The 24011-nt window shown below is 53.4% G+C and overlaps 1 protein-coding gene across 2 annotated transcripts in view; it reads right to left on the minus strand.

Moving 5' to 3' along the window:
- The window catches only part of SEPTIN9 (septin 9), a gene marked incomplete at both ends in the record, with an annotated part of 65728 nt that extends 44863 nt beyond the window's left edge, over positions 1-20865 (minus strand). The window contains 2 exons of one of the 2 annotated variants that reach the window (XM_079544360.1): positions 20379-20605; positions 20822-20865. In XM_079544360.1, the coding sequence (XP_079400486.1) occupies positions 20379-20605; positions 20822-20865 (271 nt within the window). Of the gene's footprint in view, positions 1-1493; positions 1549-20378; positions 20606-20821 lie in introns of those variants that run through there. The other variant, XM_079544361.1, reaches the window with a different exon arrangement.
- Positions 20866-24011: the final 3146 nt, after the last annotated feature.

Genomic DNA, 24011 nt, shown 5'->3' on the forward strand with positions numbered 1-24011 from the left:
ACCCAGAGAACTAATTAAATTGAGAAACACAGCCTGGATCCCCGCTGAAGGGCAAGGCTCTCGAAGCCTCTCCATAGGGAAGGGAGCACACAGCCTCAGGGGCTGAGGAAGAGCACCACAGTGCCACTGAAGGACACGTACAGCCCAGAGCAAGCAGCCTCAGGGCTCCCTGGGGTTTCTCATTCCTCAGGGATTTAAACGCCATGGAGGCAGTCTGTGACCAAACCAGCACTGGGGAAGCTCCCAAGCCCCTGAACTCACCTGTGAGCCCAGTTCCACAAACCCACAGTGTGTTGGGGCTGCTCCATGCCCCAATTCCCTTCGCCCCAGCCCTGCTGCAGGATGTGGCTTCCCTCGGCCTCCTGCTCACCCTCCACCCCCGCTCCGGCTGCAGAAGGGAGCCCAGGGGCTGCACAGAGGGGACACAGATGGGGGCTGCAGCTCGGGGTGACGGCACTGCAGAGCCCAGGACAGCCCACCGAGCCCCCAGCCCTGCCACCCGTTTCCTGCCCGACCTGGAAGAGGAACCGAGGGGCTTTCGGCTTCCCAGCAGGAAAAACAATACTTTGCTCCTTCGCAGAATGCAAGAATGAGTTCACCAGGAGGCGGTGAAGTTCTCTCAGCCTATAGCAGCACACACGGCCGCTGGATAAGCTTTCATCACAGCCCCCAGATCTCTACTATTTTTTTTTTTCCCCCCCTTCTAAAAACCGCTGCACAGAGCTGAGTTTGGGGCAGTGCCAGGACGCTGAGTGCAGGGACGTTGCCGCTTTTCCAAAGCTTTGCTTTTGAGATGAGCTCCCCCGAACCATCCTCTCAATGGCTGCAGCAGAGACATCCCCAAAGCCTATCTGGAACCACAGATAGGCAACAGCACACTTCCCACTTGCTTCTGTTCTCCTCCCTTCCCTGGAAAGCCAGCGGGCACCCAGGAGAAGGCATCCATCCATCCATCCCTCCAAACACGGGCTGCAAGGGGACCCCCGGCACCGAGCCGCGCAGTGCCGTCGGGCAGTTGGAGCTCTGCCACGCGACAAACGCAAAGCTTTCTAAGGCAGCTCCCGCTAAGGATATTTTTGAAACTTGGGTTCATTATCCACTTCGCGGCTACTTTGAGGCTGTGCTCGTATCCAAAATCTGGGAATTCACACAAGGGCCGGTGCCCGGGGATTCACAAACTTTTCGCTGCGTCACAGCCGTGTTTTCAGCTGAAAAAGCGAGTAAACCAACTCGGAAAAAGCAGCAGAGAAAAGCGTCCCGTACGATCCTGCGCTAACAGATAGGGACGGGGTGAGTCCGCTCCAAACAAAAGAGCCGGGGCAGCGCCTCACCCACCTCTGCCCCGCACAGCAGGGGCGGTGGGGGCGGATGCGGGCGGCGCCGGGGATCCTCCAGCTTCACTTCGCCTTTAGGGTCGCCCGACAGCCCCTCGACATCCATCCCTCAGCCCCCCCCCCCCCCGCTCCGAACAGCCCCGCAGCCCCCCTGCCCACCTTCGAAGTCGGAGATGATGCCCTCCAGGTGCGCGTTGACGGCCGGGTCGGCCATTGCGAGGCCGGGCGCCGAGCGCTGCCGCCGCCGATGCGGCCGAATGAATGGCGGAGGGCGAGCGGCAGCCGCCGCCTCCCGCGGCCCCGGGCCCGCAGCAGCGCCCCGGCCCCGCCCGGCCCGGCCCCGCCCGCCCCCGCCGCACACTGGCTGCCGCCCGCGCCCGTCACCGCGCCGCGCCCCGAGCGGAGCCGAGCCGGGTTGTGGGTACGGAGCGCAGCGGTAAGCGGGGTCCTGGCCGGCTGCCTTCCAACTTCACACTCTCGGTGCGGATGGGATAAAACCGTCAGCGTGACGCCCCTGAGCAACCCGAAGTAATGCGCTGTACCGCTGACGCTCTCAAGGATCAGCGAGCTCAAGTCGATTGCATTCTTGCAACCCTTCTCGTATTTAAGGAGGAAATCCTTTACGCAGAGGCGGTGAGGCCCCGGCGCTGCCCACAGGCTGTGCTGCCCCATCCCTGGAGGTGCCTGAAGACGTGGAGGGGGAGCTGAGCTGCCGCCGGCCCATGGCAGGGGCTGGAACTGGGTGGTCTTTAAGGTCCCCAGCAAACCATCACTTCTTGAACCATAAAGAAAAGTTATGCAAAACAGCGGTACTGCTGCTGTCTATTTCTGCAGAAAGTGTGTGTTTCATCACTTCTGCCGTACTTTGAATTGTACAGCCTTCCCACTGCCAGTCTGCAAACACCACAGGCTTCCCAATAGCACATGTGACCCAGAGCACGAAACCAATGGCACCGATTTCCCAGACTCCAAAAACTGCAGACTAAAAATAATAATAATAAAGCTGAGCAGAAAGCTCTCCTGACCTAGATTTTACATACAGTTAATAGCTTGAGGTTTTAATATATTATTTTAAAACACAAAAACTGCTTAGCTAGTCCGGAGAATGCATCTTTAATACATAAGTATCGAGTTCTAAAGGTAGGGGCAGTGGTTTTCCTCCTGCTCTTCACAAAAAGCACTCTGCTCACACAGCAACGGCAGAAACCAACACACCACAACAGTGCAGAGCAGTTTGCACCTCCGTGCACGGAAATATCAATGCCTCGTCGTGTGATGCAGTGTCTGTACAGACAGCAGCTCTGGGCTTCCTAAAGGAGAGCACAAGACCCAGCCTGGGCTGAGTCTGCAGCTCTCGTGGTGCCAGGTCTGTGCTGGTCCCACGGTGCCCATTGCTGGCTGAGCCACACCGCCAGCATTGATTTTCAGCAGAAAGAGGTTTTCTTTCTCTCTTGTCAAGTGCAAGGTCACACCTGCAACCCATTCCAAGCAAGCAGAGATGCAGATGTCAATACTCCACCTTAGTTACTCTGCAGAGCAAAAAGCTGCTGTGGTAGAAATGGGTGATGAGTCCCTTTGCTGGAGCTGAACTATTGAGATCGGGTTATTAAGGATCATTGATCCCTGGTTCACTGTCATTCAGAGTGTAAAATGGGGGAAAAAAAAGGCAAAAGAAAGACAAACTAAAAATCAATATAGTAAGCAAGAAAAAACAGTTTCTATGCCAACGTTAAGAAGAATCAAGCAGCACATTTGTGATTTCAGAGTCTGCCCACCTCCATAGCTCCCATGAGGTTCAGCAGTAGACCCAGTGCTGGAGGTTGGTGGGCCTCCCTGCACTACATCATGTGGGGAACAGTGAGGGTCTGTGATGGAGTCCACCAGAGGCAATGAGAAGTGAACTGCTGGAAGAAAAAATGATTGTGTGGTTGATTTGGAGCAGTGAGTGTCCCAGTGCCAGGGGTTGGACTTGGAAAGATGTGAAGAAGCTCAGAGCTTCTACAGAAGAGTTTGGGCATTTTGCATTAGTGGATGCGTCCCTCTGTGTATCCTAAGGATGGATGATGCTATCACCATGGATTTAACCTGTGCTGTTAATGAAGGTTTTGTGAATCAACAGACCTGGAGAAGAGTCCCAAGAAGCAAGAAATCCTGACCATAAGAGTCCATGTTCATTAAAAACAGCTGCCAGGAGGGGATGTGTTGCACCCACATGCACGTAAGGCACGGAAAGGGGGGAGTGAGATGGAAAAGTACAGCAACGAATAACAAGAATATCCAGAGTTCTTGCAGTAAATATTTGAAGCAGGAAGGTATGTAAACAGCTTACCCCAGTGCACAGCTCCCCTTGGGGAGCTCAGCATACCCTTCTCTCTCCTTTCTGCACCTTCATCTGGCTCAGACACCGGCACAGATTTTATGGAACCGAAAAATCACTCTCCTATCCAGGCCACAGCTAAGAACCAAATGCCAAGTCACTGAGTTTGCTAGCTACATCCAGAACCCAAGAGCTTGTGTTTAGCTGCAGTGCTGCTCCCAGAACGGCAGACACCCAGCCCAGATGGACGGAGCACCACTGGTTCCCTGCACTTTGTGTCTGGAGCTCCTCATCAGGCTGGATATTAGCAAAAATTTCTTCTTGAGAAGAGTGATGAGTGGGCTGTCCAGGGAGGTGGTGGGGTCACTGTTCCTGGAGGTATACCCAGAGAAGGGTAGATGTCACACTGAGCGGTGTGATTTAGTGGTACAGTGGTGATGGGCTGATAGCTGGACAAGATGCTGTTGTACAAACCATTGGTTGCAGGAGGATGAAAAAAATGGCTTTGCTCACAGTGTGTGACAGCAACCTGTGTCCTATACAGCCCACATCACTGCAGGCACCGACTGCCCAGCCCTTCTCTCCACCATCTCTCTGCCCTTCTGATGAGCAGTCAGCTTCCTGCAAAGTTGCTTTGCTGGCCCCCAAGTGGTTTCCTGTCCCTGAAAATGCAGCTGATGAGATCACTGGCTTGTAGACACCCAGCTAAAAGTGGCACAATGCCACAAGAGCTGGAAGAAACCTGGGCTCTTATCACCACCACTGTCCTGATGCTGGGTCTGAGGGACCACAATGTTCATCAATGCAGAAAAGACCTACAAAATCACCTCAAGGAGGAAAAGCCTCAAGACAGAGAACATCCTAAGGAGATAGCATCAGCATCAGAAAGACCCTCACCAAGACAGGCTGAGGCAGAAAGGGGACTTTCCTATCCACTCATATTAACCAGCACTGTGCAGTCTGCTTTCAGGCTCTACAAAAGCATTCTTTCTGGCAGATTTTCTTCCTCCTACAAGTCAGGGTTTTTCTGAGCAGCTCTTATCAGCCCCACAATCTGCTGCAGTCATGAGCGTCAGACCCGGTGAGACGAGGTGCCATGAGTCACTGTGGCTGCGAGAACCAAATGATCCAGCTCACAATAGCAAGTCATTCATCCCAGCATCTTCCTCTTCCACCTCCTCCTTTAATTAGCAAACAGAACTCTTTATGAGTCTGGCTGCTTCTAATGAAATGCTTTGAGACTTACTGACCGAAAGTACAGCATAGGTGGTTCATAATAGTATTTAGCTGCTCCCAATGTCTCTATTGAAAACCCAATGCCTTTTCTTGCTGCCCATGGTGGATGTACCCCCTGCCCAGCATGTGGCTGCTGGCATACATGCAGCACCAGTGCGGGATAACTGCAAATGTGCAGAAATAAAGGCACAGCAAACCATACAAAGCACATTTTGAAGGTGAGGGAAACGAGAAGTCACATTGTTCTAAGAAAGAGAATGTTTAAAAAAGAGAGAAAAAAAAGAGAAAAAAAGAAAAAAGAAAACAAACAGAAAGCAGAAAAAGAAGATAAAAGAAACAAAGCAGAAGGCAGTTGCAATGACCTTCCTTTCCACTTGTGCTCCTTGCAGCTTCTGAGATTCTACACCTGTGCCCCAACACACTTTTGTTCCAAATCCACCAGGAAAAGCCGTAACAATCCTTATGGGTCCCTTCCAACTCGGGATAGCTTGTGATTCTCTGAACACCATTTTAGAGGTGGAGAAACTGAGGCACACAGCATCCACCTCGGTGAGAAGGCTGCAGGAGGACAGGGCCAGGCTGTGGTGCTGCTTGGGTGGTGGCAGTGTGATGGGACTGTGGGGATGGACAGGAAACACAGACGCCGTTCCCATCACCTCTGCCTGTGCTTTCATGGGGATGACGCGTGAACTCAGCCCTGCTGATGACGCAGGAAGTGACATGAAAAACGCTCTTTCCCAGATTCAGACCCTTCCTGCTTCCAATGCAGTAGGAAGCAGAGTAAGGACGGCCGTATTTCAGTGCTGGTCACACATCTCTTCCTCTGTAAGGAAACCCGTTTCATGGGAAAGGCTTAAAACCGTAGCGCAGGTTTGCTGATTTGAGGCTGCTGGACAATTGGCTGGTTTGCTGGGTGAAGGAAATGCAGCCAGATATCATCCTCTGGTGCACAAAAAGAGCTGAGAGACACTGAAGGCTGAAAAACAGGAATGGGTGAAACCTGGAAGGAGGGACTGACGGACAGTGCCTAAAGGCTTTTAATGCTCTTTGCTCACGAGAGGAGCGAAGCCACAGGAAGGACATCAGTGCACTGTGGGTCCCAGCATGGCCACAAGCCACCAATGCGATGCAGTAAGAGCACTCCTGAGATGAAACAAATTAGGTGCTTTCAGCAGCAAAGGGGAAATCACTAATCTCAGGTCATCCTGGGCACCCATCCTGCAGTGGAAACAAGCAGACGGGGGGGGTGCGGGGGGGGGTGTCAGAACATGGGGTGTCACTGCTGGAAACATCACTGGCGGATGCACCAAGGCAGAGATTGCTGTTGCCAGGGGAACAAATACACTGAACCCAAAGCCAACCCCTGGTGATGCTGTAAGCAGGTCAGTAAGAGCAGCAGGCTGGAAATGAGAAGGTAGTGGGACACAGTGGTAGTGGGATCACAGGCAGTGATGGGAGCAACGATGGGACTTCCATGATATGAAGGGGCAAAAAGCCATGCAGGTGTCAAGGTGGGGCACAGCTGCTCCTTGGAGAATGCAGTGTGATGCAGCAGGGCAGTGAGGGGCTCTGGGCTGTCCCCAATGCAGCAGACAGGGAAATGAAGGGAAACATGGCTCGTGTTGGTTAAAGGACAGTGAATGCCTTCATGGGAAGCATGTTCTGTCATTGGAGACACCCACGGTCAGTCTGGACAGAGCTCTGAGCACCTGATCAGGTGTCCCTGTTCACTGCAGGGAGTGGGATCAGATGGCCCTTAAGGCTCCCTTCCAACTCAAACCATTCTATGAATTGCATCTGGTTGAACCTTAGGCAGCCACAACAGCCCCAACCTTTGCTCTTGTCATTCATTTTCAAGTCAGACCATCTGAAGAAAATGGGAAGTGCAGTCGTTCAGGATCCAAGCAGGATCCTACGTAACCTATGTCATTCAGTTATTAAGTATGGGCTTAATTCTTGTGGCACAGCACGTTTCCAACTGCAGAGCCCTCCTGCAGGGGGCTGCAGGGGAAATCACAGTGCTCACTCCCAGGCCTGGGCAGTCCCCAGCCACTTCCACCACATGGTGGTTACATGGGATAAGGGGGAGATGAGCATCAGCTGGGACCTCAAATTCTTATTCCTGAAAATTTCCCATTAATCCCTAATTAGGAACTCAGCACCCAGGACATCAATCCTGTGCGTTGCAGCCAGGCTGTCCTGTAACCATGGCAGAGAGAGGTGTGTGAGCACACACAGCTCTGCTTCTTTCAGCTGCCTGCTCGCAACCTTTTCAACCCCAAACTGCCCAGCCATAAATACGCCAGCTAATGGCAGGAAACTTGCTTTTCTTAATACTTCTCCCTTGCTTCCCAGTGGGCCGTTTCCAGCAGCTCTTACTCCCTGCACCAGCCCCCGGTTACTTCTCCTGGCTCTGAGATATTTCAAGCACGCAGTGAAATCTGCAGCAGCACAAAAGCCCTAAAAACCCAAAGCAATGGTCCAGGAAGCACCACGGATTGGGCTGCAAGGTAACGGTGGCCCCTCTTCTCCCTTTTTACTATCAAAGATTTCATTATTATTATTCTTTGTGGACAGAAAGCAGCTCGATAAGAACAATTCCCACAGCAGCTGCAGCCCCACACCCACTCAGCTTCCTCCGGGAGCTCCCGCACGGCACTGAGACAGGGAAGGAAATGAGGGCAGGCGGAGGGGAGCGAAGGGAAAACCAACATCACTTTCCTTTGAAAATGATGTGGAACAGCCGCTGAGCCCCCCTGGGAGCACACAGCACCGGCAGCCCCAAAGTTGTAATGCAGATGCAGTGATCCACATCCACACCACACCGAGCACTGCCAGCGGTTCTCCTGTTCTTCCAGCCAGCAGCCATGGACGTAGGGCACAAGGACCCCTGCAAAACCACTACAGAACCTCCTCCCTCTCCACAGGGATGAGAATTATTGCTGATAATGCCTCTCCTGTGTCATCGCTGCAGCTGATGCTACTGGATGGCTGGGGAACCCGCATCTCCACACTGCAAGAATTGCTCAGCACAGACAGCTCAGCCAGGGGCACACACAAAATTAGGTAAGATCAGCCCATAACAAGCTCCTGGGCTACAGGAGTGCAAATGCAAAAGAGAGGACTCACCTATCCCAGAGTACCCAAAGCTGCCTGCAGTGAGACCATGCATGTGGGCAGAGTCTGTCTTTGCTTTAATTCTAATTGCCCTCCCTTCTGCCTGGGGACCCAGAGATAGTCAGCATGGAGCTGTGGTCAGGGCAGGACACCTGGTGCTTCCTCAATGATGCCAGCCCCAGCGCTGCATCCCCAAGCCCCCTGGCAGCTAGCACACACAGGTGGGAGAAGTGGGGCATTTCAGCCTCCACGAGGAAGGATTCAAAAACAGTGCAGAGATCTGCTGCAGGCAGGCCAAAAGCAGCCTTCTGCCTCTCAGCGTTTGCCCTAGATGGAAAGGGGCCTGGGGGCTGAGCACCAGCTCAGCAAAGCGGCACGCAGCCAGCCAGGAGCAGGGGGGGGGGAGGGGGGAACAGCTCTGCTTCAGAGTGAGGGAGGAGGGGGGAAGTTCCCTGCAGGGAGACCCCAGCAGAGGGATGGGGAAATTCTGGGGAGGTACTGAGCTGGGGGCCCAGGGTTGGGGCAGGCTGGAGGCTCTCCAAGCAGCACGTTGCCATCCGGACATGCACCTGGGCAGGATGGGATGGCTGCGGGTGTCAGCTCCCATTTGGCTTCATGAGGTGTTGTCACAATGTGAACTCTGGACAGGAAAAGGCTCTGTTCATCCGCTGTGAGGTCCAGTCCTGCCCAGGGCTGGGCAGACTCCCATGCAGTGACACTGCAGGGCTGTGTTATCTCTACCTGCACACTGTCCAAACTCTGCTCACACCCCTGACACCAGCAGGGAAAAGGGAGGGTCCAAATGCTGCCATCACACCCAAAAATGAATCAAGGCAAGTTCTTAGGATACTTGCACACTGCATTGTCTCTGTCCATAAGCTGAAGGGATGCTGTTATTCCCAGACATTTAATAATGGGGCAGACCAGTCACAGAACCACAGAAACATCAAGGTTGGAAAAGACCTACAAGATCATCCAGTCCAACCATCCACCTATCACCAATAGTTCTCACTAAACCACGTCCCTCAACACAAAATCCAAACGTTCCTTGAACACCTCCACGGTCGGTGAATCCACCTCCTTCCTGGGCAGCCCATTCCAGTGCCTGACCACTTTTTCAGAGAAGCAGTATTTCCTAACGTCCAGCCTAAATCTCCCCTGGCACAGTTTGAAGCCGTAAGATGACATATATTAAAACAAGAGAATAAATGGCCAGAACTGAGCTGAGCTTCTGCATACCTTCTAAAAATGCTTCAAGGGATGGAATACCTCTGCTACAAGGGCAGGCTGAGGAAGATGGGGCTGTGCAGCCTGGAGAAGGGAGGGCTCTGGGGAGACCTGGCCTCTCACTATCTCAAGGGCAGCAATAAGAGAGAAGGGGACACACTCTTTAGCAGAGTCTGTTGTGACAGGACAAGGGGAAATGGTTTCCAACTAAAAGAGAGCAAACTCAGACTGGATGTAAGGAAGAAGTTTTTACACCACGGGCAGTGAGGCAGTGGCACAGGTTGCCCAGAGAGGAGATGGCGCCCCATCCCTGCAGACAGCCAAGGTCAGATGGGCTGTGAGCACTGATGGAGCTGTGGGTGTCCTTGCTCAGTGCAAGGGTGGCCTTTAGGGATTCCTTCCAACTCCAGCCATTCTGTGGTTCTATGACCATTGGGACAAAAAGGTACCCAGTTGGTTGCCATCAGTCTGCAGGCAGAGTTAAGGCACACAGGAATCAGAGCTCTGGGCCAGGGATGGCTCCGGCCACACAGGATACCTCCTTCACCACCTGAGGAGAGCTTCTGGCAGCGCAGCAAAAGAAGCATTTAGCAAAGCTACAGACTCACTTGGAAAATCTTGAGGACGATGAGCTATTTTGCAGCCAAGCTTCATATAAACACGTTGATAACGTTGTCAGCATTGGGGCTGGTGATGAATATGGCTGCACGGCAACAACAGCCCTCTCTGTCTGCTCCAAGAAAGCCTCTTTCTTGCCACGCACATGTTTAATCCATGATCGGTGTCCGCTGCCAGCCACATTCACACCTCCATCTGCTCACCTCATATATCTGCTACATATCCCAAGATTAGTTGGAGCACAGGCAGAAACGCACAGCTCGCTTGCAAATTCTACTCTGTTATGTGCTGCCTGCACTTTGCAGAAGCCCCCAACCTGACGACACGTGGACATGATGACGATGCTAACATAGCCTGAGGTCGTGACAGCATCCCAGGTCAGACATGAGCAATAGCTTTGGTATTTGCAGCTTTGGGAGCCTCATCTGACTTTAAGTCCTATTTCTGCACCTGATGTGGGGGATGCAGCTGCACCCTGCAGCCAGTTTGGGCAGACAGCCCAGGGGACATCCCACCACCAAAGCCAATGCCACCTCTTGCTCACAGAAACCCCACTGTACTCCACTCCCTGCACCACGTCCTGACACCAACACCATTCTAGCAGAGGAGATGCCAGCAGAAGATGAACTCCTGATAAACACGCTTGGGAAGATGCTTTGCTAAGTTCAAAGAAACAGCCATTGCTGCTCAGTTGCAGCCACCACCCTCGACCCTGCAGACACGCTGGTCAGCTTCAACCTGCCACGGTTCTCATGGTCATCCCTGTGTAACAATTAACTTTTTATTAAAACCACGGAGCAAGCACTCCAAAGCATAATGAGTGCTCATGCTGCTTTCCACAGCTGGGATGTGTACAAGCCCTGCAAAGCCTCCCCTACCCGCTTGCAAGGCACAAAAGCGTGGGAGTCGAACAAGGATCAGTATTATCCACTAAACCACAGGATGAGCTTGCAGGAACTGGCAGCCTGGATGGCTTCCAGCAGCTAAAGAAGGCAATAGTCCAGCCCCGTTCTCGCACGCCAGCAATGCCGAGTATCTGTGTTCTTAAGAATGTGAAGACAAGCCGTCCCCATCCCCATCCCATCCCCAGCCATCTCCCCCAGCACGCCCCTCACAGCGCTAGCAAACAATTCTCTCAATTTTCCTGAATTAGGCATTTAAAAGGGACGTTACATGCAGTGCTTTCCTTCTATGTCTAGCAGCCTTCAGCTAATAAGGAGAAGAGCTGGCAAAACTCAAGGAAGGCTGGCAAGGAATAAAGCAAAATAAAAATCTCATCTTGTAAGGAGACAGCAAGTGGAACTGGGCACAAGCACTAAGGAGAGGCACAGCCAGGGTCTGTTGGGAAGGTCTCAGTGCTCTGTGTGTAAGAAGGATGAGTAACGGGGTGAATAGGGCTTCTTGCAGCCAGAATCGCTCCAGACCAGACACAGTGAAGGTGTCCATGCTGGCTGGGGCTTCCTGCTCAGCTCCCAGAGCTGGGGACCTTTTTGTATGTCTCATACTTTACAAGACTGTAACTGTCTTTCAGCCATGCTGAAAGCCAGACAGGATTGCCTATCTTCTTCCCATCACCAGGGCTCCCCCAGCCCACACCAGCACCGGAGGATGAATTTCCTGCCCCAGCAGTCAGACCTGTTAGGCACTCAAGGCGTGCTTGGACTGCATTCCCCTTGGGTGCCTCTCACTGCCAGGTCACTGGGACAGCCAGGCATCGCCCAGCAGCTTCACAGAGCCAAGGGTCACATAGTGGACAACAAAATCTCCAAGCCTGGCAATAAAAACACCCCTCGATGCATTATCTGTGCCGTGCTGCCTTTCCCTTCCGATCTTCACACCCAGATCTGGGAGTTCCTCACAGCCAAGCCTGCTCAGAGTCAGAGCTTTCTCAACTTGAGAGCCAAGAAGAGCCCCCTAGGATTACAGCTTGTTGCTCTATTCGTTGTCAGAAAAGCAGAGTGTGTCAAAAATCCCTAGAAGGGCAAGGGGCCACTATTTATGAACCAGATTTATTGTCACCCTCCTTCCCCAGGGCCCCTGGAAACACATTCCATGTCTCAGAGTGCCCTGGCTTTGAGGCAAGCCCACGGAACGCAGCTCCTCGAAGCTCATGTCCTGCTTCCCTGCTCCACCCAGCCCTGGGAGCTCCCAGAGGTGGGGCATCCTTCTCTGCCTGCCAGCATGGAGATAAACACCACTCCTACGCTTCCATGGAGAGGAAAAACCTGAGCATGGTGCCTTTGGTCCACGCAAAATGAATGGAGAGGGCCGTGATGGGGGTATTTTTGGTGGCTGAAGTGATGGACAGGCTTGCTTGAAAACACTCCTACCCACATATCAGCCACAGCCTCAGCCAGCAGTGGATTTATTTCTATTTCTTTGCGTCTGGGCACAGAGATGCTGAACTGGTAGTTGTTTAAAATACACTAGTTAGGAGGAGCAGTGCTCTGAAGTTCAACTCAGCACACAATGTGAACTCCTCCCCGAGTTCAGACAGCTTCTGCCCCCTGAAGCTATCCCTAGCTTTACACCACTGTGCCCCAAGGGTTTTATGCCAGAAGCTGTAAGATGTGCTGGTAAAAGCTTTCACTTCAGATACACTTGTACGTCAGCAGCTAGCACTTTTTATTTCATGGGAAATTCTATCAGCCAGAATGTCCTGAGCACTGCCAACGTGCCTTTGAATGGGACTTCTGACACAGAACCAGATTTCCCATTACTGGCACTACCCAATGCTTGCTGCTGTCAGGGCACAGAGGGTCTCCAACCAGAACCTGAGCACCAGTGGCTGTCCAGAGAGCTGCAGCCTTGCATGAGAGAATCCCTGGAGGAAAAGGGGTGAGTTGCTGGGTTTGGGTGGTTACTTAGTGCTGCTGACGGCTGTGCTGTCTGCACATTGCTCGTGCTCCCTGAGTATCTGCATCACCCTAAAAGCAGAGCAAACCTCCCCCCTGCAGGGGCACCTTGTAGAGCTGGGGAGCAGAGCTCTGCCAGCAATGGATCGGGGTCTGAGCTCTGCTGGGAGGAAACGAGAGGAGTGGGAGGAAGGCAACAAGCCAAAAAAGGGAGAGTTCAGCGTGAGCCCCACTCCTACTGCTGCAAAGCACTCTGATGTTCCTCCTGCCTCTCACATCTGGTTTTCCCAATAAACGTGCTTCATCTTTCCATCCCCCAGCTCAGAGCAGCCCGCAGCTCTCCAGCCATGCAGCTCCTCGCTCCACTTCAGCCATTATGACCCACATTGCCCACTCTCAGTTGTCCCCTTCCCCCGCACCCGTGCCTGCTCAGCTCCTCGTTTGTGCAGGCAAGATTAGGTTTCTTCTCCAGCTGCAGGCAAACGGCCCCATTTCTGAGCTGTCTCCAGACCCTGCAAGCAGGGAAGTTTCCCTTCTTCCAAAATACAGCCATTGTCTCAATGGCAGGGACACAGCCCTGTGTTGGTGTGGTTGGCAATGGCACAGCCACAGCAGCTGCCATGGATCTACACATAGCTCCTAGGCAAGAAAGCAGCAACAGAAGCAAGCACAGAACACCAGAAGTGGATCTTACCCAGTTTGGGGACTGACTATGGGATAAAAGGCCATGGGTGTCCCCAGGGGCAAAGGGACACAAGCTGGGCTCCAGCACAGCCCTTCTGCAGAAATCCAGGCATTGCTGCAGTGCTCAGCCCCTGTGTGTGGGGCAGTGCAGAGGGAAGGGTTTCCTGGTCTGTGGCCAACACTGCTGTTCCTCCTGTGAAGGATATTGCCCTCCCCAGGGTGTGTTTCATTTCAGAGCACGAGACACACAATTAATTTCCATAGTTCACTTTCCCTCTCCACCCACTGGGGATTTTTAAAGTTTTCTGGAAAACAAAATATCCCAAACACAACCAACTATCTGCTCCACAACCTGACAGTTTCCAGGAGGGCCCTTCCCTGGAAAGCAGATGCCAACATGGGTGGCAACAAATCCCTTTTAGGCAGCCAAATTTGAGTCTAAGCAGTTCTCTTCTTGAATTGTGCAAAATAGTAAAAAAAAACCTTAAATATTTTATATACTGAATACCTCCTGCCTCAGTGCCCAGCAGTTCATCTGCTCTAAGGTTCTCTGCTTTGCCCCTACTCCCATACACCACCAAACACAAGCCCTCCTGATGAGTATTCCTACAAGCTTTGCTCGCTCCAGTTCCCTTTGACCTCATGGAAGCAAGAGAAGGCACAGGGAAAAGGACAGCAAGAAAGCAAAGCTGTGATGCTGGAGGATCAGGGGAAGGAGACTCAGGGTAAAAAATTCAACAGGCGCTCTGCCTGCTTCTCCTTTGTCCATCAGATGGATTTCAAGTTCAACAGGAATAAATCCCACATCCTTGCTCTTCGGCCCGTGCTTCTCAGCATGGATGAAAAGATGGGCCCACAGGGAAGGATTCATGTCTCCAGCCCAATGCACAGCTACTGCCGAGCCCCACAGCTCAGATCAGCCCCAGCCACTGCCCCCACCCCACGGGGAGCTCCATCCTTGCCCCACATAGGTGTGCCAGCTCCTCAAATCCCCAGCTCCACAGGGACAAACCCCTCAGAGCTGTTTAGCAGAGGATCACAAAGTGCTGGTCTGCCTCACGTTCCACACGGGAAGCTGGAGCCCACGTGTTAAAGGATTTACACGAAGCCACAAAACCATCTAGCAGACGAGAAGGACCCCAAACCCGGCTCCGAGCTGCCGCACCATCACCGCCTCCTGCTTCAGCTTTCATCCTGACCCATTCCGGGCTCTGCCGGTCCCCGGTCACCGCCGTGCAGCGCACACCGCCACCTAACGGCCCCGCACGGGGCACAGCGGATGGCTGCCACCAGCCCTGCGTGTCCCGGCCACACGGACGTCCCGCAAAACGAGAGCCGTGGGGATGGGGATAGAGCAACAGAGCCCCTGGAGTGAAAGGGCTGTGCCAAGGGGGGAGCTGGGGCTAGAGGCTCTGGAAGTGGCAGTGGAGCTTTGAAAGGTCTGGAGCACATTTCCTATATGCAGTGGCTGAGTGAATGAGTTGTAGGGAGGGATAAGGTTTCCCCTTAGTCTGGAGAAGCGGAGGCTCAGGGGAAACCTCCTTACAACTCCCTGACAGGAGGTTGTGGTGAGGTGGGGGTCGGCCTCTGCTCCCTGGAAACAGCGGTAAGATGAGATGGGATGGCCTCAAGTTGCACCAGGGGAGGATCAGGTTGGATAGCAGGAAAAAATTCTCAGAAAGTGGTGATGCAGTGGCACAGCTGCCCAGGGAGTGGTGGAGCCACTGTTCCTGGAGATGTCCAAGAACCTGGAGATGTGGACTGAAGGACGTGGTCAGTGGGCATGGTGGGGGTGGGCTGGGGTTGGTCGTGGTGTTCTGAGAGGTCTTTTCCAGCCTTAGTGAGCCTACAATTCTATGATCCATCCTTATCCTGCCAGGATTTAGTGAGCAATCCTGCTGCCACACAGCTGCAGAGCCCACTGGGACGTGGGTAACCTGGCTGGGAGCAGTCCTGCAGTCAACACAAGGCTCCCAGGCCCTGAGCCCAGCCACTCTTCATAGCAATGCAGGTGAGAAGTGAAGCCAACCCAGGGGCTTCTGAAGGCAGCCCTTTTGCTCAGGTGCCAGAAGCAGCAGGGATTTTCTGGGGAGCTCTTTACAGAGTCCAGCTTTGCCAAGACCAACTGAAGCTACTAAATGGCCTCTTCTCTAAGGAAAACAGTCAAATGGGTCTCTGCACTGGCAAGTGGGAGACGCATGCAGCCCTCAGCAATTCCCTTCATCTCAGTGCAAAGCATCAGGACCTTGTCTCCAGGTTGGCACCTGAAGAACTCTGATCAGAGCAGGGCTCCCTCCAGCAGTGCTGCAGCAACACCAGGAACTGAGCCGTTCTCACAGAACACTCCCAGCTCAGCACTGCCTGGCCCCAACATCTCGCCCATGCCAGCCACTGCACCAGCATCAGGACTCAGAACCCACAGTGTGTAACCCTGGGCAGAAGGAGAATCTGAAACCAGCAAAAAGCATGCCCTGCACTTACGGAAAGGAAATCCCACAAATCTCACATCCCAGGAACCATGCTTATCTCTCCAAACATCCGTTTCCCTGGGACCCAGAATTCACTCCAAGCACTACTGCTTTCGTTTATGAGGTATCTGGCAATGATGTAATCACAAAATTGACACAGAGCTGTTTATGTAGCACCAACTTCACATGGACATGGATCAGGCTTAGCAAAAAATAAAATCAAATCCACTTACAGGCTTACTGCATGATTATTGCTTGTAAAACTAATTCATTTTCTTCACCTGCAAAGCCATTTCCATTCACCCCCAGCCACAAGGCAGACACCCAAAGATCCTTCCCCAAAATCCCAGGGCAATGGGAGCACAAGTGTGTTTTCCAATGGATACTGGGAGGAAGCAGAGCAAGTTGGACTCCATGACTCCCGTGGGTCCCTTCCAACTCAGGATATTCCATGAAGCTATGAAATCCAACTGTATGAAATCTTAACCTGAGTTTTCTCAGGTCTCAGACCAGCCCTATAATGGGGCTGCAGTGCTCACAGCAGGAGGTATCACTGCTCCCTAACAAGCAGTTCTATGCATTAGTTACACGGCTCAAGCACCACGCAGAGAAGCCAACAGGACAAAGATATTGTGCTTCTGAGCTCATTAAGGCAACAGAAGACATGTGTTGACCCAGACATACTTCCCTAACTACGTACTCGCTTCTACTCAGCATTGTGGTATGCTGGACCTTGGAAGAGCCCTGACTTGCATGAGAACCGTCCTCCCTCGGCCTGGCAGCATGGGAATCGTGCTGCTGGAGGCTGTGAGCCATGCTGGGGAGCACGAGGCAGGGCAGCTCTTGCACAGGGTCAGGCACACTCAGCAGTGCACGCTGTTACTGCACAGCCAGGCAGGAAGCGTGCCACAGCGGGCTTATATTTAACGAGGATGAGCAGTGATTCCAGCAAATGTAAAGCAGATATCAGGAAATGGATAATGCTTCATACCTTGACATGCCTCAGACAACAGCGGGAATGCACGCACCGGCCAGGATGGAGCAGGCAGCCAGGAGCAGGCTGGGAGCAGCACAGAGCGTGCTGCAAACACAGCAGTGGCAATGCTGGAGCTTGGAGGAACCCAGTGCCTTCCCCAGAGAAGGCCCTGTTTGAGGTCACAACAGGTGACAGCACCTGGGAGTGGAGGAAGGTGGGTGCTTGAAGAAGAATGCTGATGAATAAAGCTGCAGGTGGTTCACAGAATCACAGAATGGCCAGGGTTGGAAGGGACCTCAAGGATCATGAATCTCCAACCCGTCTGCCACACGCAGGGTCACCAACCTCCCCATTTAATAAATGTGGTTTTAGGAGCACATAGCAGTCGGGGACAGCATCACACACCACACACAGCAAACTACACGTGTTGGTGCTAGGCAGGAATAGGAGCAGCACCACAAATCTTGAAGCAGAAAAGATAGCTGAAGTGATCAGAAGCAACTCCAACCCTGCCGTCCCGCTTCTCACTTTGTAAAGATTCACACTGTTAAAAGATGATAAAACAGCATGCTCTCTCCTAATGATCATTGCATTGGACCTCTCCTTTCCTTCTGCCCAGGCACACGGTACATCCCACATGGCTCTGAAGACCACTGAAGGTGCTCTGTCCTCGTGCACTTTGTCTGAGAGCTGCTGTCTGCTTGCTGCTCTGACCAACTATGTGCAGCAACATATGCACCATGTTACTCAAAAGCAGGTATATGCACACACAAACATGCATAGCACCCACAGGAGGTACTTTGCTTAATCAAAACGATCACCAGCGGGCTACACAGCACTTCACTTGTTCTGGAGTTGAACAGATTTCTCACAGCATGCACAGTTCTCCCAGCCTGCTTCAAGCCCTTCCTAGGACATCATTGCAATCAGGTGTTGCAATCACTGCTAGTCACTTCTACGTGCAATTATAAAGGTGGCTTTAATAGTTTACCTACGAGATGGCACCTCCTTTCCCATGCACCCATCCTATATCAACACAGCAACCAGACTCTTCCTTTCCTTTTAAGAAGAAGAAAAGAGCCCCGTGGCACTAACAATTAAGGCTTTGTAGAAAGTTGCGGGCTAATGAAAACAGCCATCTGTTGGGGAAAGCTGCCCCCAGCCGAGCAGCACCCCGCTGCCACCAGAGCCATCTGGAAAGGCAGAGAGTAGGATCAGATGTGAGCGGGACTGCAGCCCCCGAGCACAGCTGTCCGGCCCCAAACCATGGGAGCAGGATGTCTGGAAACTCATTTTTGTCTTTTTAAGCAGTACCAGTTTGTGGAAATGTGTTTGAGGGGGGGCGAACCATATTGAAAGGAAAGATCAGGTTATATGAGATGTGTTTCCTGTACCTGCACTCAAAGGAATCACTGGAGCCTGGTGCCTTGTTACAGGGACAGGGAAACCTCGCTGCCATGGAGCAGCTCCAGCATCACCCTGTGCACTCAGTGCCTTTACCCCAAGCGCTTGTTGTCAGCATGGGATGCTGGACCAGGGACACTGCTCCCCTCCAGGAAAGCCTGAGCTGTCCTTGTGCAGAGGAGACCCTGTGGGACGTGCTGAGCTCTTGCAGCTGTGGGAAAACAGCCCTCAAAGAGGAGAAAGGCCCAATTCCCAACCGCCCCGAGGTGCCCTCACCCCATCCGGCAGCAATACAGTCAGCCCAAGTCAGCTCTTCCCACCCACAGCAGAGTACTAATTAAAAGCATGCTCAGAGCCAGAGCAGTGACGAACGCAGCCCCCAGCACTGCACAAATCTGCTTTCATCTGAGTCATGTTTCAGTTTAGTCACTGAGGCCGGAGTGCTGCTGCACTGGGGGCAGTGCTGGCCTGGCCATGTAGTGCAAGGAGCTGAACGGGGCGAGCTGCAGCCTGTTCCTCTTCTCCCCAGTGACAGTGCACATTTTGCACAAAGAACCTCACTAAAGCTGATTTCCTATGCCTCCATGCATAGGTTTCACATTCTTAGCAGCCCCTCTGCTGTTGCCATGCTGAGGGTCTTCCTCCACACGTCTCCCTCAGCCCCTCCAGATCAGGATAGACAGGAACAGCTCTTCTTCCCCCATCCCCCTATCCCGTATTTCATGCTGAGCCACACATCAGGAATGGTGCTGAGACAGCTGGCACATCTCTCCCATCCCGCAGGGCACGGCAGCCATGTGCCCATCCCATGCCAAGCCCTATGGGCACTGTGCCTTAGCATAAGGGCTCAGCTGTGCCTGCCCCTGTGCCTGCCCACAGCCCTGGTGGTGCCACACCTGCACCACTCGCAGAAAAGCTGTTTTCAGCAAGGGACAGAGAAACACGTATGCACTTGGATATAGGCAATTTTCAAACTTCACTCGTGACCCCACAGGTGAGCATAAGCATCTTTGCACATACATGCTCACCTCAGGTCTTCCTACTGTCTACTGCTGCACTCCTGGGAGCAGTGACAGCCAGCCCAGGCACGAGGGCCCATGCTGCATGCAGCAGCTGAAGGGTGGGAGAGACCCACCTTCACCACTCCTCTGGAACAAAGAACCCCAGATCACACCATCACCCCAGAGATCAGTCTTTCTTTAAAGCCCACGTAGGGGAACCAGGGCTGCAGGGAGAACACAGCAGGAGGTGTGTGAGGCCAAACTGCAATGGGACCAAAACCACCCTGCTGTTCCTAGACCCCCCACATCCCTGCACACAGCAGCAGAGGACTTCCCAGCCTGCAGCATTGCCTCTGCCCCAGGAGCAGCTCTCAGGAATGCTTTGAAGTGGCTCAAACCAGAGGAGAAAGCATGAACAAGAAAGATGAGGGACAAGGAGGCATCACCCACACTATGCAGAAGTGGTGAGGAGCAGTGGGTGCTCCCACAGGTAAAGCGCCCTTTCTGGGACCCTCCACATATACCCAGAATGGGGCCCTGCAGCTCTGCCTGGGGGTTGGCCATGGCAGCAGCTTTCTCTGGCCGCAGTTTCACTCCACCCTGGATGAGCGTTTCCTCTCATCCCTGTGGTTTCCCTTTAGCAGCGATGCCCAGCAACTGGCTGGGAACGCCCAGCAGCAGGCTGGTGCCCGTCAGCCGTGCACGGAGCATGGACACCCACGGTGACATCCCGCTGGAGCTCCCAGCACCAATCCCTGCCCTTTGCCTTCCCTCCTTGGTCCCTGCATGGAGCCTTGCAGTGCAGCCTGCCCTATCTCCCTGCTGCTAAGAGGAAAAGGTTACGGTCGCAGCCACCCTGTGCAGAAGCAGCTTGCTGAGACGCTGATGCACCCAGGAGCGCATTTTGGAAGCGCTCAGACATGCAACAGGATTTGCACGGGAGTGACTCACTCCTCTTTCAGTTCCCTCCATCCATGCCCACCCCAGCGCCTCAGGCTCCACCAGGTGAGCAGCAGCATCAGCAGCAGGATGCCTGGCGGCAGCTGGGGCCGCATCCATCCCAGCCGGGCAGGCGGCAGCACAGGGCAGGCAGAGAGCTCAACCACAGCACACAGCCACACACACGCACTCAGGAGCCAACCTTCAGGGCAGAAATTCGTCTCCATGCCAAGAGCTCGGCGCTTTTCCTCCCTCTTCCCGACTGGCAGCTCGGAGCTAACAGGCTCAGCATTCATCCCCCCGCGCCGCGCGGCACATGGGAACAGAGGGGGGGGGAGAGAGAAACTCAAATGAGATCCAGACTCGGAGAGCAGTTTCTTTTTTCCCCCACTCGCTCCCCCCCTGGTTTCTGTTGGAACCACCTTCTGTCTGGAGGGCTCAGGAGGAAGGGAAAAGGGGGAAGAAGAAGAAAAAAAAAAAAAAAAAAAAAAGAGGCAAAAAGGAAATGTTGCAAAAAATAAATAAATAATGGAATGTGCTGAACGCGCGCTGGAGCAGGGCTGCTGCTCCTCCTGAAGTGCAGAAGCTGCTGGAAAGGTAGGAGGGCAGAGGCAGAATAGAACGTATTAAAGATCAATAGCCTACCTGAAATCCGGTCCCTCTCCATTACTACAGGATATATTTAGCATCCGCGTGTCACGGCCGTCCCTTTTTTCGGTGGCGTCCCCTTCTTTCACCCACTCTCCCTCCCTCCTTGCCTTGCCTCCTCCTCCTCCAAAAAAAGCTCTTTGTCTGGTCTAATTTCTTCAATCTGTTGCAATCATGAATGCATCCAAATTACCACATTTCCATGTGCTGATCATATGTTTGTGCTCCAAACTGAAGTAGCTTTGTCTCTTTGAAATGAAAAGAAAGAGGAAGGGAGGAAGAGAAAGGAGGAAGAAGGAGGAAAAAGGGGGTGCATGACCCCAAAATCCTGGAACTCCCTGAAATACTCCACCAGGCACAGGAAGAATGGAAATCCCAAGTCCTCTGTGAAACAGTCTTAAAGCCACAGCTCGTGAGTGTCCGGGGGAGCACTCCGCTCTCCGCAGCTCTGTTAATATCCACCAGGAGATGCTTAGGGAACTTGGCTCCTCTCAATAACAGCGCCAAAAACTCATCCAGCGTCTCCAACCTCTCCCCGCTTCCCCAGCTTGATTTTGCTGCTATTTCCTCTATCCCCTCCTCCTTCCTTGGCGAGAACGTTTGCGAAGAGCAAAGCTCCTGCGCGTTCCCTCCACCCTGCCAGGTCTGAAGTTTCGATTCATGCATAAACTATTCTGCTGATGAAGGCTGACTTCATTCCCGGCGCAGCACCGCGGGCTGCTGCTGCTCTCTGCACATGTTGACCCTCCCCTGTAGCCGCTGGAGAGCTTCACGCCTGCTCCTGGCGAGGATTCCCTGCTCTGCCTTGGCAGTCCCCTCTGCACAGCCTCGACGGAGGGATGCGATGGGCCGGCCTTGCGGAAACTTCCACTTGGCCATCGGCCAGGGCAGGCAGCGGGACTGTAGCTGCAACATGGGGCTGCCCTGTGCTCCCTGTCTCCAGCCTTTGGGCACGCAGGGGGGATGCCCCCCGACTAGCCTTGGGGGTCACCGCTGCTCCTCCGTGGCCCCAAAACGCAGGGATGCAGCAGATGTCCCCCTAAACCCAACACAGAACTGCTGTGGAAGATGGGGAGCACTGAGCAGTGGAGCTGACTGCCTACAGCCACCCCCCCGTGCCACCCACCGCAAGTGCCTATTGACATCCTGTAGCCTGAGTCACCCGGCCAGATGCGAGGGCACAGCCTCTGTCCCCAGGGCCAGCCAGCAGACAAGCCAGCTGCAGCCCTCAGTTCCTTGTTGGGACATTGGAGCTCAAAGCCTGCACCTATTTTGCACTGCTTTCCAGTGGCAACGTGAGAAATCCCAGCAATCATGCGTGTTTCCCCATGGAGCAACTGATGGAGCATCGCTGTCAACAGAAGGAGGAACAAAGCACATGCTGCATGGCATCTGGCAAGCAGCACAGTCAAGCCAGCAGCAACCCTACAGATAGAAAAAGCTTAAATGGAGGCAGCACCAGGAAGCTCCATGCCTTAGGAAAGTTCTAATCCCCAATGGTCAGAGCTTGAGTTATTTGCTAGGCAGGAAAGCTTAGATTCCTTCCCAAATTCTTGTTCTTTCCCTATTAATGCTTTGCATGTTTCTGCCACCAGTGCCTAAGGCACTAAAGAGGGGACAATGAGCAAAACTTTCCCATGCACAACCCAAACCCACGCTTCCTGCCCAAAACTGCAAAGGTGCCCAACACAAAGCAGGAGCCCAGAGGAGCTGCTGACCCGTGCAGCACAAAACCCAGACCTCTGCAATCACCACCATCCACAGCCCTCATGGCCGTGTGCCTTATGCCATAAGCGGGCTGACGCTGCAGAGGAAGGGAAAAACTCAGGAAGTACCAAGAAAGGAAGAAGGTGAATGGAAAGGAAGAAGGGATGGGCAGCAGGCGTGCTTCAGCCTGGGGATTTTAACCCGTCGAGAACCAGGTGAGCAGGAGCAGCAGAGTGAAAGGATCATTCCTGTAGATTGGCACAAGACAGCCAGTGAAGTGGATCCCAGTGATGATTAATGAACCTCAACTTTAATCTCGTAAAACCTCAGGGTGGATGCTCTCATCCAGACTCAAGTCCTCAAGGGAATTTTGCAGATTCCCTTTAAAGGTGCAGCCATGCCGCTCTACAGCGTGGAGCTTGGAGCTGGTAGGAGCTGCAGGCTCTGGCAGCAGCCAGGCAGCAGCGTGTAACCCAGCCCTCCTGCTGAGTGAGCTGGGAAGGCCTAGTGCTGCAAGTCGGTGCAGAGAGCAGAGCCTCAAAGTGCTCTGACAGTGGTGCCAGAGAGCTGCAGGGCCTGGAGGGGCAGGGAAACGTGGTGCGAGAGGTTCCTCACCACTCAGATCCCATTCAGTGACTCGGCAACACAGGCCTGAGCTCAAACAGCGCACGCATCTTGTCCCGTCCCATGCATACTAGGGAGGAGTATATCTTTAAGAGGAGCCCTGCTCTGGCTCTCCTCTGTGCTGGCTCTCAACTTCTTTGCCTGAAAGCTTCAAACTGCCGGAAATCCCGAGCATATCCTCCCTGGGCTCTCTGCTTGTGCTTTAACACTCATGTGCTGAAGTATTAATAGCAGCTGGCAGCGCAGAGTGAAAGGCGAGGCGAGGCAGGAGGACTGCTTGCTCCCTCCTGATGCACATTAACTCTTCCAGGATCCTCAACAGATGCCGACCTGCCTGGACTGCTTGCTGCCATTGGCCCAGCCCCGGAGAGCACTCGCTTCATAGAACCATAGCATGGTTGGAGTTGGAAGGGATCTCTAAAGGCCATCCGGTCCCACCCCCTGCACTGAGCAGGAGCACCCACAGCTCCATCAGTGCTCACAGCCCATCCCCTGACCTTGGCTGTCTGCAGGGATGGGGCACCACCGCCTCTCTGGGCAACCTGTGCCTCACCACCTGTGGTCTAAAAACTTCTTCCTTACATCCAGTCTAAATCTGCCTTCTTTTAGTTTGCAGTCATTTCCCCTTGTCCTATCACACAGATCCTGATAAAGACTCTGTCCCACTCTCTCTTACAGCCCTCCTTGAGATACCGAAGGCCGCTTTCAGCTCTCCCCAGAGCCCTCCCTTCTCCAGGCTGCACAGCCCCAGCCCTCAGCCAGTCCTCATAGGGCTGTTTCATCCCTGGGAGCATTTCTGGGGCCCTCCTCTGGATGCGCTCCAACAGGTCCAAGTCTCTTTTGTACTGAGGACCCC

This window comes from Tetrao urogallus, assembly GCF_951394365.1.
Source record: "Tetrao urogallus genome assembly, chromosome: 18".
In the NCBI taxonomy this organism is placed as follows: domain Eukaryota; kingdom Metazoa; phylum Chordata; class Aves; order Galliformes; family Phasianidae; genus Tetrao; species Tetrao urogallus.